This window comes from Drosophila ananassae, chromosome 3L (assembly GCF_017639315.1).
Source record: "Drosophila ananassae strain 14024-0371.13 chromosome 3L, ASM1763931v2, whole genome shotgun sequence".
NCBI lineage: Eukaryota > Metazoa > Arthropoda > Insecta > Diptera > Drosophilidae > Drosophila > Drosophila ananassae.
In genome coordinates, this window is record NC_057929.1 from 7348307 (window position 1) to 7359145 (window position 10839).

A 10839-nucleotide genomic window follows, 5' to 3' on the forward strand; every position below is an offset into this window, starting at 1 on the left:
GCTTTCTTTTGGCGACTTCCCTTAACCGAAAACAGGTTTTCTTCAGTTGCTAATTTGTTTGTTATTATATTCTCCATCTGTTCTCGATTTAATTCTTTTCGATGCCGGGTTATTTTGTTGCTTCGGCAAACAAAATGTCAAGTCACATTTTTCTGATTCGCACAGTTGCTGTAATTTAAAGTGCACACCAGCTCAGCGTCTACAATGTATATTTATATATTTAGGGACTTGATTTAAATAACAGGTGCAAGGTTGTATCCCAAAATAAAATTGGGTTAAAATAATTGGGTCAGTAATTAGATAAGTTAGATTTTTAAAGGGATTAGGGAAGTAGGGATAAAAAGTTCGAATATCTTGATTTAAAAAATTTAAGAATTAAGAAGGTTATATCTTTTAAAATTCAATTATAATTAGCTATTTTGTTTCTAATTAATGATGACCTGGCCCTATTTTAATAAATTACTGAAAACTTGCAATTAGCAAAGACTCTCTGGGACTATATATCCCATAAATATTCCACCCTTTTCCCCATCTAGACTACACTTTTTTTTTTGAAGAGAGAAACAATAAACTCAAGAGACTGACGATCTCATATCGCTCAACCAGGAATATCTTCATATATACATATAGGTCGGTGCAATTGTACCCCAGTCTCGTCCCCCACTCGATCTGTATACATTAATGAAGGCAATATAGGAGTATATACAACGACATGGTGTGGTGTATTGGTGTCTGGTGGCAATCTCATGTGCCACACATGTTCCAGTAGCCACAGAAATTCTGGACGCACTTCTAAGATTATTTTTCCGCAGCGCAATCAGTTTATATTTTTTGTAGTTCTGTGGGGAAGTCGAAAGGCGCAAGGAGAGATTACTTCAGTCTGATTTGTTTGCTGAGTGAAGCCGGAAGAATTTTCCAAATGAAAATTGCACTTCCATAAAGCCGGTATACGATTGAGAGCCTGAAAACCAATTAATAAAATTAAGAAAAATGGTAAATAATTTGAATTTGTGACATATACCGGGCGGGAAGCCGGATTACTGATAAGGAAATGCCCCAGAACCTTCCGTTCGATGATGTGTACTTGCCGTTTTGACCTAAATTTAAATATATACAAAAATATGATCTAAACCCTCAGGAATCTCTTGGGAATCGCTGGTTATTGTTGGCTGTTTTCGTCTTGGTTAGTGGACACTACTCAAATGGAGCCAAGATCTTGGTACTTTTCCCCCATTCCAGTGAGGGCCACTTTGCGGTTATGAGAACTTTGGTGGCGGAATTAGCCCAAAGGGATAATCAGGTAAGTTACAGGGACTAATTTCCATAAAGATATATAATAATATAATCTTAAACCCTTAAGGTTTCCGTCTATACCGGTCATGGTTTGGGGGAATCCCTGGAAAATGTGAATGAAACTGTCACGGCTGAGTATCCTTTTTGGAGCGAACGTAAGTGCTTTCAAAAACACACTATAAGTTTATAATATATCTTTATATTTCATTTACAAAACCAGTTCAAAAAGAAGCTGTTCCCAAAGGAAATCTGGCAGATCTGGGCCTAATTTCCATCGAAAATCTTCGCCAAGCTCTGGCCACCGTGGGAGCTCGAGCTCTGGATCACTTTCTTGCCCAGGAACCCATTCAGAAATTGCTGAAAATGTCCTACATAGAGTTCGATTATGATGTAATTCTGGTCGATTACTTTTATACGGAAGCCCTTTTGGCTCTGGGACTTCTCCACCAGCGACCAGTGGTGGGGATTGTTTCTACAGACTTTGGAGGCTATATGGATGCTGTGCAAGAGGCACTGGTGCCTGCCGCCTGTGCCCCTGTTGACTTCGAACACGATGTGCCCCAGCTGGGATTCACAGAGAGGTTGGGCTATATAAGGAGGTGCATTGCTCGAAGGAAACAGTTCGACAAGGATCACTATGGAGCCCAGAAGAAGCTAGTAGCCAAGCACTTTAAGATTCAGAACAACATCCCGGAATTGCAGGCCAATCAACTCTCGCTCTTGCTGCTTAACAGCCATGTTCCGCTGATGACTCCGCGGGTTAGTATCCCGCAGATAGTTCCCGCCGGTGGCTTACACATCCGCGGGCCCAAGGAACTACCTTGGAATATAAAACGATTCCTGGAGGAGGAACGACCAGGCACAATCTACGTACAACTTGGAAATGAGCAGCCTTGTGGAAAGCTGCCCAAGAAAAAACTGGAGGCTCTTTTCACATTCTTTTCTAGCAGAAAGGAGGGCTTCATCTGGACGTGCCACGATGTGAAGACTTTGAAGGACTTGCCCAAGAACGTAATGATCCAGCATGCAGTTCCCCAGATCGATATCCTGGCTTATCCCTCAATGAAAGCTTTTCTAACAAACGGGGATCTGCTGAATCTGCAGGAAGGAATCATAAGGAATGTGCCCATTCTGGGCTTGCCCCTCTTCCAACATGAAAAGAAGAATTTGGAGCTGGCAGTTCGCTTGGGCGTGGGCATACAGCTGGACGAGAATAACGTGACGAGTACCTCTCTGAACTGGGCGGTGGATCGATTGCTAAAGGAATCTCACTTTCAGCTCAATATCCGTGAGGTGTCCCAGGAGTACAGGGATCGGCCCCTTGGAGCACTAGCTAGTGCCCTGTTCTGGGTTAACTATGTGGTGCGTCACAAGGGCGGAGCTGCGGTAAGAACCCGTGGCATTGGAATCTCTTCCAGCGAACTTCATTTGTTCGATTTGGTGGTCTTCTATGGCATCGTGGCTACCATTGTGGTTGGTTTCTTAACGGCCCTGACTATTGGGGGCATTTATTTATGGCAGAAGAAGAACAATGCCATACTGACCAAACAAAAATAAGTGTTAAATATAAAAATAAACTGCCACCAAAGCATTTTTAAATCTGATTGTATTCGTAACAGTAGCTGAGACATTAAAAAGTATCTGGGCCAAGAACTATAGTATGGGAAGCAGATTTAAAGTTCCCACGCAACTTTCTAATTATCGATAATTATTCAGTGCTGCCCAGAACACAGAAAAGGGCAGTCCGGCAACACTGATGGTAAGTTGGTGGCGCGTGAAGAGTGGTGCTGGAAAGTATGACCTTAGGTGCTATTGGTGGGAAATAGCCATATTTGTGGGACTGATCTGGCCACACTTCCTTTCCAAAAAATCGCCATTGCAACGAGACGTGTTTAAAACCTTTTCAAGTGTTTTAAAAGGTAATTACCGCATAAAACTGTGTAAAGATCCAGCCAAAAGTAGCCACTTGAGTGGCGGAGCACCTCCCTTTGAAGGCAGCTCTGCGGATTAGTGCGAAAACCGAAATTGCAAGTGAGGTGTCACACGTGGGACTGCGGAGCACCAAACGCTGGGCAGTGAGGTTATGTTGATTCCCCCATCGGAGAGGGACAACAACAATCCGGATTGGCTATTTTGTGTGAAGTGATCTCAAAAATCTAATTGAATTATTTCTTGTTGCAGCTCCGTCAAAATGTCAGGTACAACTGCCACCATCCGCACCCGCAAGTTCATGACCAACCGCCTGCTCGCCAGGAAACAGATGGTCTGCGATGTTCTGCACCCCGGCCTGTCGTCCGTGAACAAGACCGAGATCCGCGAGAAGCTCGCCGCCATGTACAAGGTCACCCCCGATGTGGTCTTCGTCTTCGGATTCCGCACCAACTTCGGAGGCGGCCGCTCCACTGGCTTCGCCCTCATCTACGACACTCTGGACTTCGCCAAGAAGTTCGAACCCAAGTACCGCCTGGCCCGTCACGGTCTCTTCGAACAGAAGAAGCAGACTCGCAAGCAGCGCAAGGAACGCCGCAACAGGATGAAGAAGGTGCGCGGTACCGCCAAGGCCAAGATCGGCACAGGCAAGAAGTAAACTCTAAGCCAGATCCCGGTCCCGCGGGTGGGTGTGAGTGGGTTGTCGGCGACTCGCTGCAGCGCTCCTCGACAATTCCCGAAAGCTGCTGGTTATGCGTTAGTTACACTTTTTTACCAACAACCCAAATGGACAACAAACAAAATCAGTGTTTACTTTTGGAGCAGCTTTTGTTTGTAAACTAAGAAAATAAAACAAAAAAAGTATACTATTTGTGGTTCATTTATAAAGGATTTCTTTTTATATATAAAATTGAACTTGATAATTCTTTAATTGGTGATTTAAAAATTATATGGAAAGCTGATAAGAGGATTCAAAAAGCTAAGCTTTAAAAAAACGAATTCGGCAAAAAAATCATTTTTAAAAGAAAATTTGTTTCCCACCTAAAATTTTACCAGTTTAAAGTAAAGGGTTGCTGTTTTTATACATGTTTATAGAAGAGCCTGGAAATACATAAAACATTTAAAAATATACAACTATTATTCCGGAAAACCAAATTCCCGCCAACATTCGTATGACCAAATTGGCGAACGGAAATAAATACTGTCAAACTGATGTGCGATAGGATGGATGTCGGATAACTGGGCACACCAAAAATACTGTCTTTGCAAAAACCGGGATTCGTATACAGAATATTTGTAAAAAAAAATCTCGATTATATGCCTTTACGGAGGCTACAGGACAATCCGGACGTTGAGAAGCCATTAACCATAGCAGAGGCCATTCCAACCGTTTAGACATGTCCAGTTCCAACGGTGGCAGTGGAAGCAGTGGGGGTGGAGGAGGCGTCGCCTCTGCTGGTGATTGGATTTGCCCAGATTACGAGTGAGTGCGCGTGATGATGCAGGGACGGCCTCCGCCTCGAGCGGGGCATACAGGAAGTACTAGCAACGAGTGCGCCGAATCTGACCTTTCCCACGATTTTGCAGCTGTCGCCACCTAAATTTTGCCCGGCGCATGCAGTGTAACAAATGCGATCGAGAACGTGACGGCGGTGATAAGCCTGAGCGGGACAGGGACCGGGACCGAGACCGAGATCGTGGAAATGGGAGCAGCAGCAGCAGCAGTAGTTCCAGTAAAAAGAAGCTTGGAACGGAGATCGGCAAGGCGGCGGCGGACAAGTCGAGGGGCCTGTTCAGCGCCGAGGACTGGCAGTGCAGTAAATGCGCCAATGTCAACTGGGCTCGACGCCAGACCTGCAATATGTGCAATGCTCCCAAGTTCTCGGATGTGGAGGAGCGAACTGGTAAGTTCCAACAAGACCCCTCCAACTCCTTACTCAGATAGGAATCAATTGCAGGCTTCGGCGGAGGTTATAACGACCGAGGCGTGGTTGAGTACAAGGATCGGGAGGATTCTGACAGCGAGTATGACGAATTCGGACGGCGGAAGAAAAGGAAACATAACGATAACCATGAAGAGCCGAAACGGGCCAGGAGGACCAGCCGCGATGAGAAGGAAGAGGAGGAGGATGATGAAGACGAGGAAGATGGAGATGACGAGGATCTTTCCAAGTACGATCTGTGGGGTGACAACGAAGTCACCTCGACGGACTTGAAGAGTAAAGAGCCCACGGGCAATGGAGAGAAGGAAGCAAAGGATCGCAGAAAGCGCAGATCCCGTGACTCCTCTTCCTCTGTGTCTTCGTCATCGTCCAGTTCGTCGAGCTCTAGCGATTCGTCGTCGAGCAGCTCGAGTAGCTCTAGCAGCGGCGGCGAAGGTGGTAAGCGCAGACCAGGATCCCCCGGCAGGCGCTAGCCACATCATTAATCTTTTAGCAATTGTCTTATATTTCACATTTACTATCACACATTTCTAGCGGGCAAATAATTGTCCGTTTATTTATTTGCCAGTCTGCGCTGCTCTCGAAACGTCATGACCCGAGGTAGGATGTCCAATTTACTATAAAATTATGCAAAAATTATGATTTAAGAACAAAATTTACGTTTATTGTAAGACTCCGTAACATTAAATGCGGGCCTAATTAAAAGAATCCTCGTCTTGTTTCCGACTTTTGGCTGTCTCCTCAGCCTCACGCAGTTCCTTGAGCTGGGCGAGCTGCCTCCTGGAATCAGCTATCTGTTCTTCTGTGACAGTCACTGGAACATCGCAAGATATCTGCTCATTACGCACAAATTCCATCTTCTTGATGGCCTCTTCCAAAAAGGGTATCTGCTGGGCCTGCAACTGCTTGTGGTAGGCCTCCAGACGCTCTTCCTTCAAGTTTTCACAGTAGGAATCGGTCAATTTCTGGAGGGATTCTTTCCTCGTAATCCAATGGAAACGTTCAGGAGGTGGCTTGTAAACCAGATCGAGTTTTTCGAGCATCCACTCGAAGCGGGGATAGTCCCAGCGTCTCAGGTATTTAAGGAACTTCTTACGTTTGTCGATGAGCTCCTTTAGCCGAACTTTAATCATCTTGTCGCGAGGGTGGGACTCCATGCGCTCTTGGTATCGGCGGATCAGAGCAGTCATATTCGCCACTAAAAAATAACAATAATGATTTGGGAAGGAGGAAGACGTTGAGGGATACTTACATTTAGCTTCAATGGAGCCATAGTCCTGGGCATGCCGTTGGACTTCTTTAACCATTTCATCGCGGTAATGTTTGGTGGTCAAATAATTGGCATTGTTGCTCAAAAGGAACAGAGACTTTACTGTGTCGTCCGCTCTAAAAAAGAAGTCAGAATTAAAATGATTGCTGTCCATGGCAAACGCACTTACTTTTCCAGCTCCTTGCAGTCCCGAAATTCCGGCAAGAGCTCGTCTCCCTTCAACGGGGGCAACTTGCTCAAATCGCCGCTCTTCTCCGGCTTATAGCAGGCGATCTTTTCGGGTCGCACCCACTTTATTTTCAGGTCCGACTTGAAGGCATATTCGCGAACGAATTGGCGCGGCACTGCCTGCGCTACATTCAGTAGTTTATTCATAAAATCGAATTTTTTCGGTGGCCAAAACAATAGGTTATATCACTTGGCCAGGGCAGACAGAAAATCAAAACCAGCTGGCGTACTTTTAACCAATATGGCAACTCTATAGCTTTCGATATATCGATATTTCTATCGATTCCCTACCACCACTATTTCTTAGTAAACAGCTGCGACAACAATTGTTGCTGATTTCTTATATTTTAGCGTCGCCTACTTCGTTTTTTGCTTATCTAGACTTGTGAAATTAGTTTTTTACAGATTTCGCAATGGCTCACATGTCTCACATGCTGTCACAACAGCCGTCAACACCTTCCAGTGTCGGCTCTAGCTCATCGAGAACTATGTCACTCATGGAGAAGCAAAAGTACATTGAAGACTACGATTTTCCGTACTGCGACGAAAGCAATAAATATGAGAAAGTGGCTAAAATTGGCCAGGGCACCTTTGGGTAAGTTGTGCTTCCTTTCTAATTATCATTGGTGTAATTATAAATCTCTATTAGGGAGGTGTTCAAGGCCCGCGAGAAAAAAAGCAACAAGAAGTTCGTGGCAATGAAGAAGGTGCTGATGGACAATGAAAAGGAGGGCGTAAGTGCTACTTGACCAGAATCGTGTACAGTCAGTCTATATTGCTTTATATCTATAGTTCCCAATCACGGCTTTGCGTGAGATCCGCATCCTGCAGCTGCTGAAGCACGAGAATGTCGTTAATCTCATCGAGATCTGCCGCACCAAGGCTACGGCCACAAATGGGTACAGGTCCACCTTTTACCTGGTCTTTGATTTCTGTGAGCACGATTTGGCTGGTCTGTTGTCCAACATGAACGTGAAGTTCAGTCTGGGCGAGATCAAGAAAGTGATGCAGCAGCTGCTCAATGGCCTGTACTACATTCACAGCAACAAGGTAAGAAAAGGGCCCTTCTTTGGAGGTCTTATATATTCAATCTCCATTTATTGCAGATTCTCCATCGTGATATGAAGGCAGCCAACGTACTGATTACCAAACATGGTATTTTAAAACTGGCTGACTTTGGTTTGGCTCGTGCCTTTAGCATTCCCAAAAATGAGAGTAAAAATCGCTACACCAATCGCGTAGTAACCTTGTGGTATCGTCCCCCTGAGCTGTTGTTGGGCGATCGTAACTACGGTCCACCTGTGGACATGTGGGGCGCTGGCTGCATCATGGCCGAGATGTGGACGCGCTCCCCCATTATGCAAGGAAACACAGAGCAGCAGCAACTGACCTTTATTTCGCAGCTGTGCGGCTCGTTCACACCAGACGTTTGGCCCGGCGTTGAGGAGCTGGAGCTGTACAAGTCCATTGAATTGCCAAAGAACCAGAAGCGACGCGTTAAGGAGCGTTTGCGGCCATATGTCAAGGATCCCACTGGCTGTGATCTGCTTGACAAGCTACTGACTCTAGATCCAAAGAAACGCATTGATGCAGACACTGCCCTGAATCATGACTTCTTCTGGACTGATCCCATGCCCAGCGACCTGAGCAAGATGTTGTCGCAGCACCTGCAGAGTATGTTTGAGTATCTGGCGCAACCACGTCGCAGCAACCAGATGCGCAACTACCATCAGCAACTGACTACCATGAACCAAAAGCCACAGGATAACAGCATGATTGACCGTGTCTGGTAGGAAAAGCTATCAGCCAATTTTTACTATAAGATCATCTACTAGTTTAGGCCATAGGTTAGGACGATAAAAGTATAAAATACAACGATTTGAACTTGCATTTGCAATTGAAATTTCCTCAAAAAAAATATTTGTTTTTGTATTTTTGAATAATTTTATTTAAAAAATCAACTGCATGTTTTTGTTAAGAGAACATTTTTTTGTTTACCGAAAACCAAATACAAATTACAAGTATATTATATACAGAAAACTATATTTAGATTTTAAATTTCGAGGGTTTTGAATTCGTCACCTACGAGGACTGCCGCCTAGGGATTTTGAATCCATCGATTTAATATGGTCACACTGGATTCAAGATGCACGTTGATGAGCCGCATAAAAATGTAAACAGTGCCAAAAAGGCCGATAAAAAGCAACGCAGATGCCTGGCAATCATCAAAAGTGACTGCCAGGTGTCCTCCAGTGACGAGCCTACCATATATCTGGCTGTCCTGAACGTGGGCCTCAGCAATGGACTCACGGAAGAATGCCTTCTGGATGCGACATCAAAAACAGGTGGAAAAGTCACGGAGGTAGTTATGTTGCCCGGAAAATCCTACTGTTTCTTGGTCTGTTCCACCCTGGATGATTCCCGGCTCATATACCTGGGTATGCACAATATCTCAACAATAGGACAGCAAGGAGCAGTCGCTTACCTGAGTTATGTGAAGGAATTACCGGCTCTGGCGGGGAAGAGTGACTGGAATAGCCCACTTCCCAACGGTCTGATAGTAATGCCCGACTTTGTGAGTGAACAAGAGGAATCCGAGCTGTTTAAGTCGATTTCTGAGGATGAAGGAAGCACCGAAAGCGGCAACCTAAAGCATCGAAAAGTAAAGCACTTTGGGTATGAGTTCCTTTATGGCAGCAATAATGTGGATCCCTCGAAACCATTAGAACAGCCCATACCATCTGCCTGTGATATTTTATGGCCTCGGCTTGAAGGCAATTCCACTACCTGGGATTGGATTACTCCGGACCAGTTGACGGTAAATGAATACGAGCCGGGCAACGGCATACCACCTCATGTTGATACACATAGCGCCTTTTTGGATCCGATTTTGTCCCTGTCCCTGCAATCCGATGTGGTTATGGACTTCAGACGAGGAGAGGAGCATGTTCAGGTTAGACTTCCACGTCGCTCCTTACTAGTGATGTCCGGTGAAGCCCGCTATGATTGGACGCATGGTATTAGACCCAAACATATCGATGTGGTGCCCAGCGCTTCAGGGGGACTGACCACCCAGCCTCGAGGAAAGAGGACTTCTCTGACCTTCCGACGCTTGCGAAGAGGCCCCTGTAACTGTACATACCCCACCTTATGTGACACGCGGCAAACAAAGGCACCTCTGGAGCTATCTTCTACTCTGGCAGAGCAAGCAGTCAGTTTAGAGCAGCAAAATGTCCACGAAGTTTACGATAAAATAGCAGATCACTTTAGCGAAACGCGGCATTCGCCCTGGCCACAGGTTGCCCAATTCCTGAAGAGCTTTGGGCCTCAGTCTGTGGTTCTAGATGTCGGCTGCGGGAATGGAAAATACCTGGGGTGCAATCCCCAGATCCTAACAATTGGTTGCGATCGGGCGCAAGGTCTGCTGTCAGTGGGTTGCAGCAAAGGACAAAACGTATTCCGCTGCGACTGTCTCAGTGTTCCTGTGCGCTCTTCCAGCATCGATGGGTGCATTAGCATAGCTGTGATCCATCATCTGGCCACAGGAGAGCGTCGGTTGGCTGCTTTGCGAGAAATGGCAAGGGTTCTGCGTCCTGGCGGTCGTGCTCTGGTCTATGTCTGGGCGAAGGATCAACGGCGAAATGACAAAAAGTCCGCTTACCTCAGGCAGAATAAGGCGGTCAACAAGGAACGTACCACAGAGCAACTACAGCGTCAAAAGCAGCAACAAGAACTGGAGCAGCTACCCAACAACACCCCACTTCCGGTGCACACCAATCGCACGGAGTTCCAACAGCAGGATGTTCTGGTGCCATGGAAGACAAAGGACGAACAACGCACCACATTCCTGCGATACTATCACGTTTTTGAGGAGCAAGAGCTGGAGAGTTTGGTGACCAAGCTACCAGAGGTTCAGTTAGTTAAGAGCTACTACGATCAGGGCAATCATTGTGTGATCTTTGAGAAGATCCCCTAAAGCACTTCATGAGAATGTTACATTTATGTAATTCGTTTATTTGATTTCAAAAAATACACATTCACACAGTTTTACTTTGGTTTTGTGTTAGCGAATTGAACGTAAACTAGAACTTAGCTAAGCTTACTGCTGACCCATCCGAATGGTGTTCTGTTTATTGTAGCTTTGGACCATAAATTGACAATTCCTTAATAACAACT

General features: G+C 45.5%; 6 protein-coding genes across 6 annotated transcripts; 5 read left to right on the top strand and 1 right to left on the bottom strand.

Annotated features, from left to right (window-relative positions):
- Positions 1–636: 636 nt before the first annotated feature.
- Positions 637–2892, top strand: LOC6495848 (UDP-glycosyltransferase UGT5). The gene is made up of 4 exons (XM_001959670.4): positions 637–993; positions 1139–1300; positions 1361–1448; positions 1514–2892. Exons 1-4 carry the CDS (start codon positions 991–993, stop codon positions 2848–2850), a joined length of 1590 nt encoding a protein of 529 aa, XP_001959706.2. The 5' UTR covers positions 637–990; the 3' UTR covers positions 2851–2892.
- Positions 2893–3065: 173 nt separating this feature from the next.
- LOC6495849 (40S ribosomal protein S24) lies at positions 3066–4086 on the top strand. The gene is made up of 2 exons (XM_001959671.4): positions 3066–3212; positions 3475–4086. The coding sequence occupies exon 2, from the start codon at positions 3485–3487 to the stop codon at positions 3878–3880; it is 396 nt and encodes a 131-aa protein (XP_001959707.1). The 5' UTR covers positions 3066–3212; positions 3475–3484; the 3' UTR covers positions 3881–4086.
- A 333-nt stretch (positions 4087–4419) lies between these two features.
- On the top strand, positions 4420–5873 carry LOC6495850 (zinc finger Ran-binding domain-containing protein 2). The gene is made up of 3 exons (XM_001959672.4): positions 4420–4705; positions 4810–5126; positions 5181–5873. Exons 1-3 carry the CDS (start codon positions 4620–4622, stop codon positions 5636–5638), a joined length of 861 nt encoding a protein of 286 aa, XP_001959708.1. The 5' UTR covers positions 4420–4619; the 3' UTR covers positions 5639–5873.
- Positions 5808–6896, bottom strand: LOC6494767 (28S ribosomal protein S15, mitochondrial). The gene is made up of 3 exons (XM_001959673.4): positions 6605–6896; positions 6418–6551; positions 5808–6363 (listed from the first exon to the last, which is right to left on the bottom strand). The coding sequence occupies exons 1-3, from the start codon at positions 6808–6810 to the stop codon at positions 5861–5863; spliced, it is 843 nt and encodes a 280-aa protein (XP_001959709.1). The 5' UTR covers positions 6811–6896; the 3' UTR covers positions 5808–5860.
- A 41-nt stretch (positions 6897–6937) lies between these two features.
- On the top strand, positions 6938–8553 carry LOC6495851 (cyclin-dependent kinase 9). The gene is made up of 4 exons (XM_001959674.4): positions 6938–7258; positions 7313–7397; positions 7456–7713; positions 7770–8553. The coding sequence occupies exons 1-4, from the start codon at positions 7077–7079 to the stop codon at positions 8454–8456; spliced, it is 1212 nt and encodes a 403-aa protein (XP_001959710.1). The 5' UTR covers positions 6938–7076; the 3' UTR covers positions 8457–8553.
- A 207-nt stretch (positions 8554–8760) lies between these two features.
- Positions 8761–10713, top strand: LOC6495852 (alkylated DNA repair protein alkB homolog 8). The gene has a single exon (XM_001959675.4). It carries the CDS (start codon positions 8810–8812, stop codon positions 10637–10639), a length of 1830 nt encoding a protein of 609 aa, XP_001959711.1. The 5' UTR covers positions 8761–8809; the 3' UTR covers positions 10640–10713.
- Positions 10714–10839: the final 126 nt, after the last annotated feature.

Coding starts and splice junctions, on each gene's coding strand:
- LOC6495848 (XM_001959670.4), top strand. Junction 1,301..1,360: donor TAGCCCAAAGGGATAATCAG/GTAAGTTACAGG, acceptor TAAACCCTTAAG/GTTTCCGTCTATACCGGTCA. Junction 1,449..1,513: donor GTATCCTTTTTGGAGCGAAC/GTAAGTGCTTTC, acceptor TTACAAAACCAG/TTCAAAAAGAAGCTGTTCCC.
- LOC6495849 (XM_001959671.4), top strand. CDS start 3,485: ATGTCAGGTACAACTGCCACCATCCGCACCCGCAAGTTCATGACCAAC.
- LOC6494767 (XM_001959673.4), bottom strand. CDS start 6,810: ATGAATAAACTACTGAATGTAGCGCAGGCAGTGCCGCGCCAATTCGTT. Junction 6,552..6,604: donor GACTGCAAGGAGCTGGAAAA/GTAAGTGCGTTT, acceptor CTTCTTTTTTAG/AGCGGACGACACAGTAAAGT. Junction 6,364..6,417: donor TGGCTCCATTGAAGCTAAAT/GTAAGTATCCCT, acceptor GTTATTTTTTAG/TGGCGAATATGACTGCTCTG.
- LOC6495851 (XM_001959674.4), top strand. CDS start 7,077: ATGGCTCACATGTCTCACATGCTGTCACAACAGCCGTCAACACCTTCC. Junction 7,398..7,455: donor TGGACAATGAAAAGGAGGGC/GTAAGTGCTACT, acceptor TTATATCTATAG/TTCCCAATCACGGCTTTGCG. Junction 7,714..7,769: donor ACTACATTCACAGCAACAAG/GTAAGAAAAGGG, acceptor CATTTATTGCAG/ATTCTCCATCGTGATATGAA.
- LOC6495850 (XM_001959672.4), top strand. CDS start 4,620: ATGTCCAGTTCCAACGGTGGCAGTGGAAGCAGTGGGGGTGGAGGAGGC. Junction 4,706..4,809: donor TGGATTTGCCCAGATTACGA/GTGAGTGCGCGT, acceptor ACGATTTTGCAG/CTGTCGCCACCTAAATTTTG. Junction 5,127..5,180: donor GGATGTGGAGGAGCGAACTG/GTAAGTTCCAAC, acceptor AATCAATTGCAG/GCTTCGGCGGAGGTTATAAC.
- LOC6495852 (XM_001959675.4), top strand. CDS start 8,810: ATGCACGTTGATGAGCCGCATAAAAATGTAAACAGTGCCAAAAAGGCC.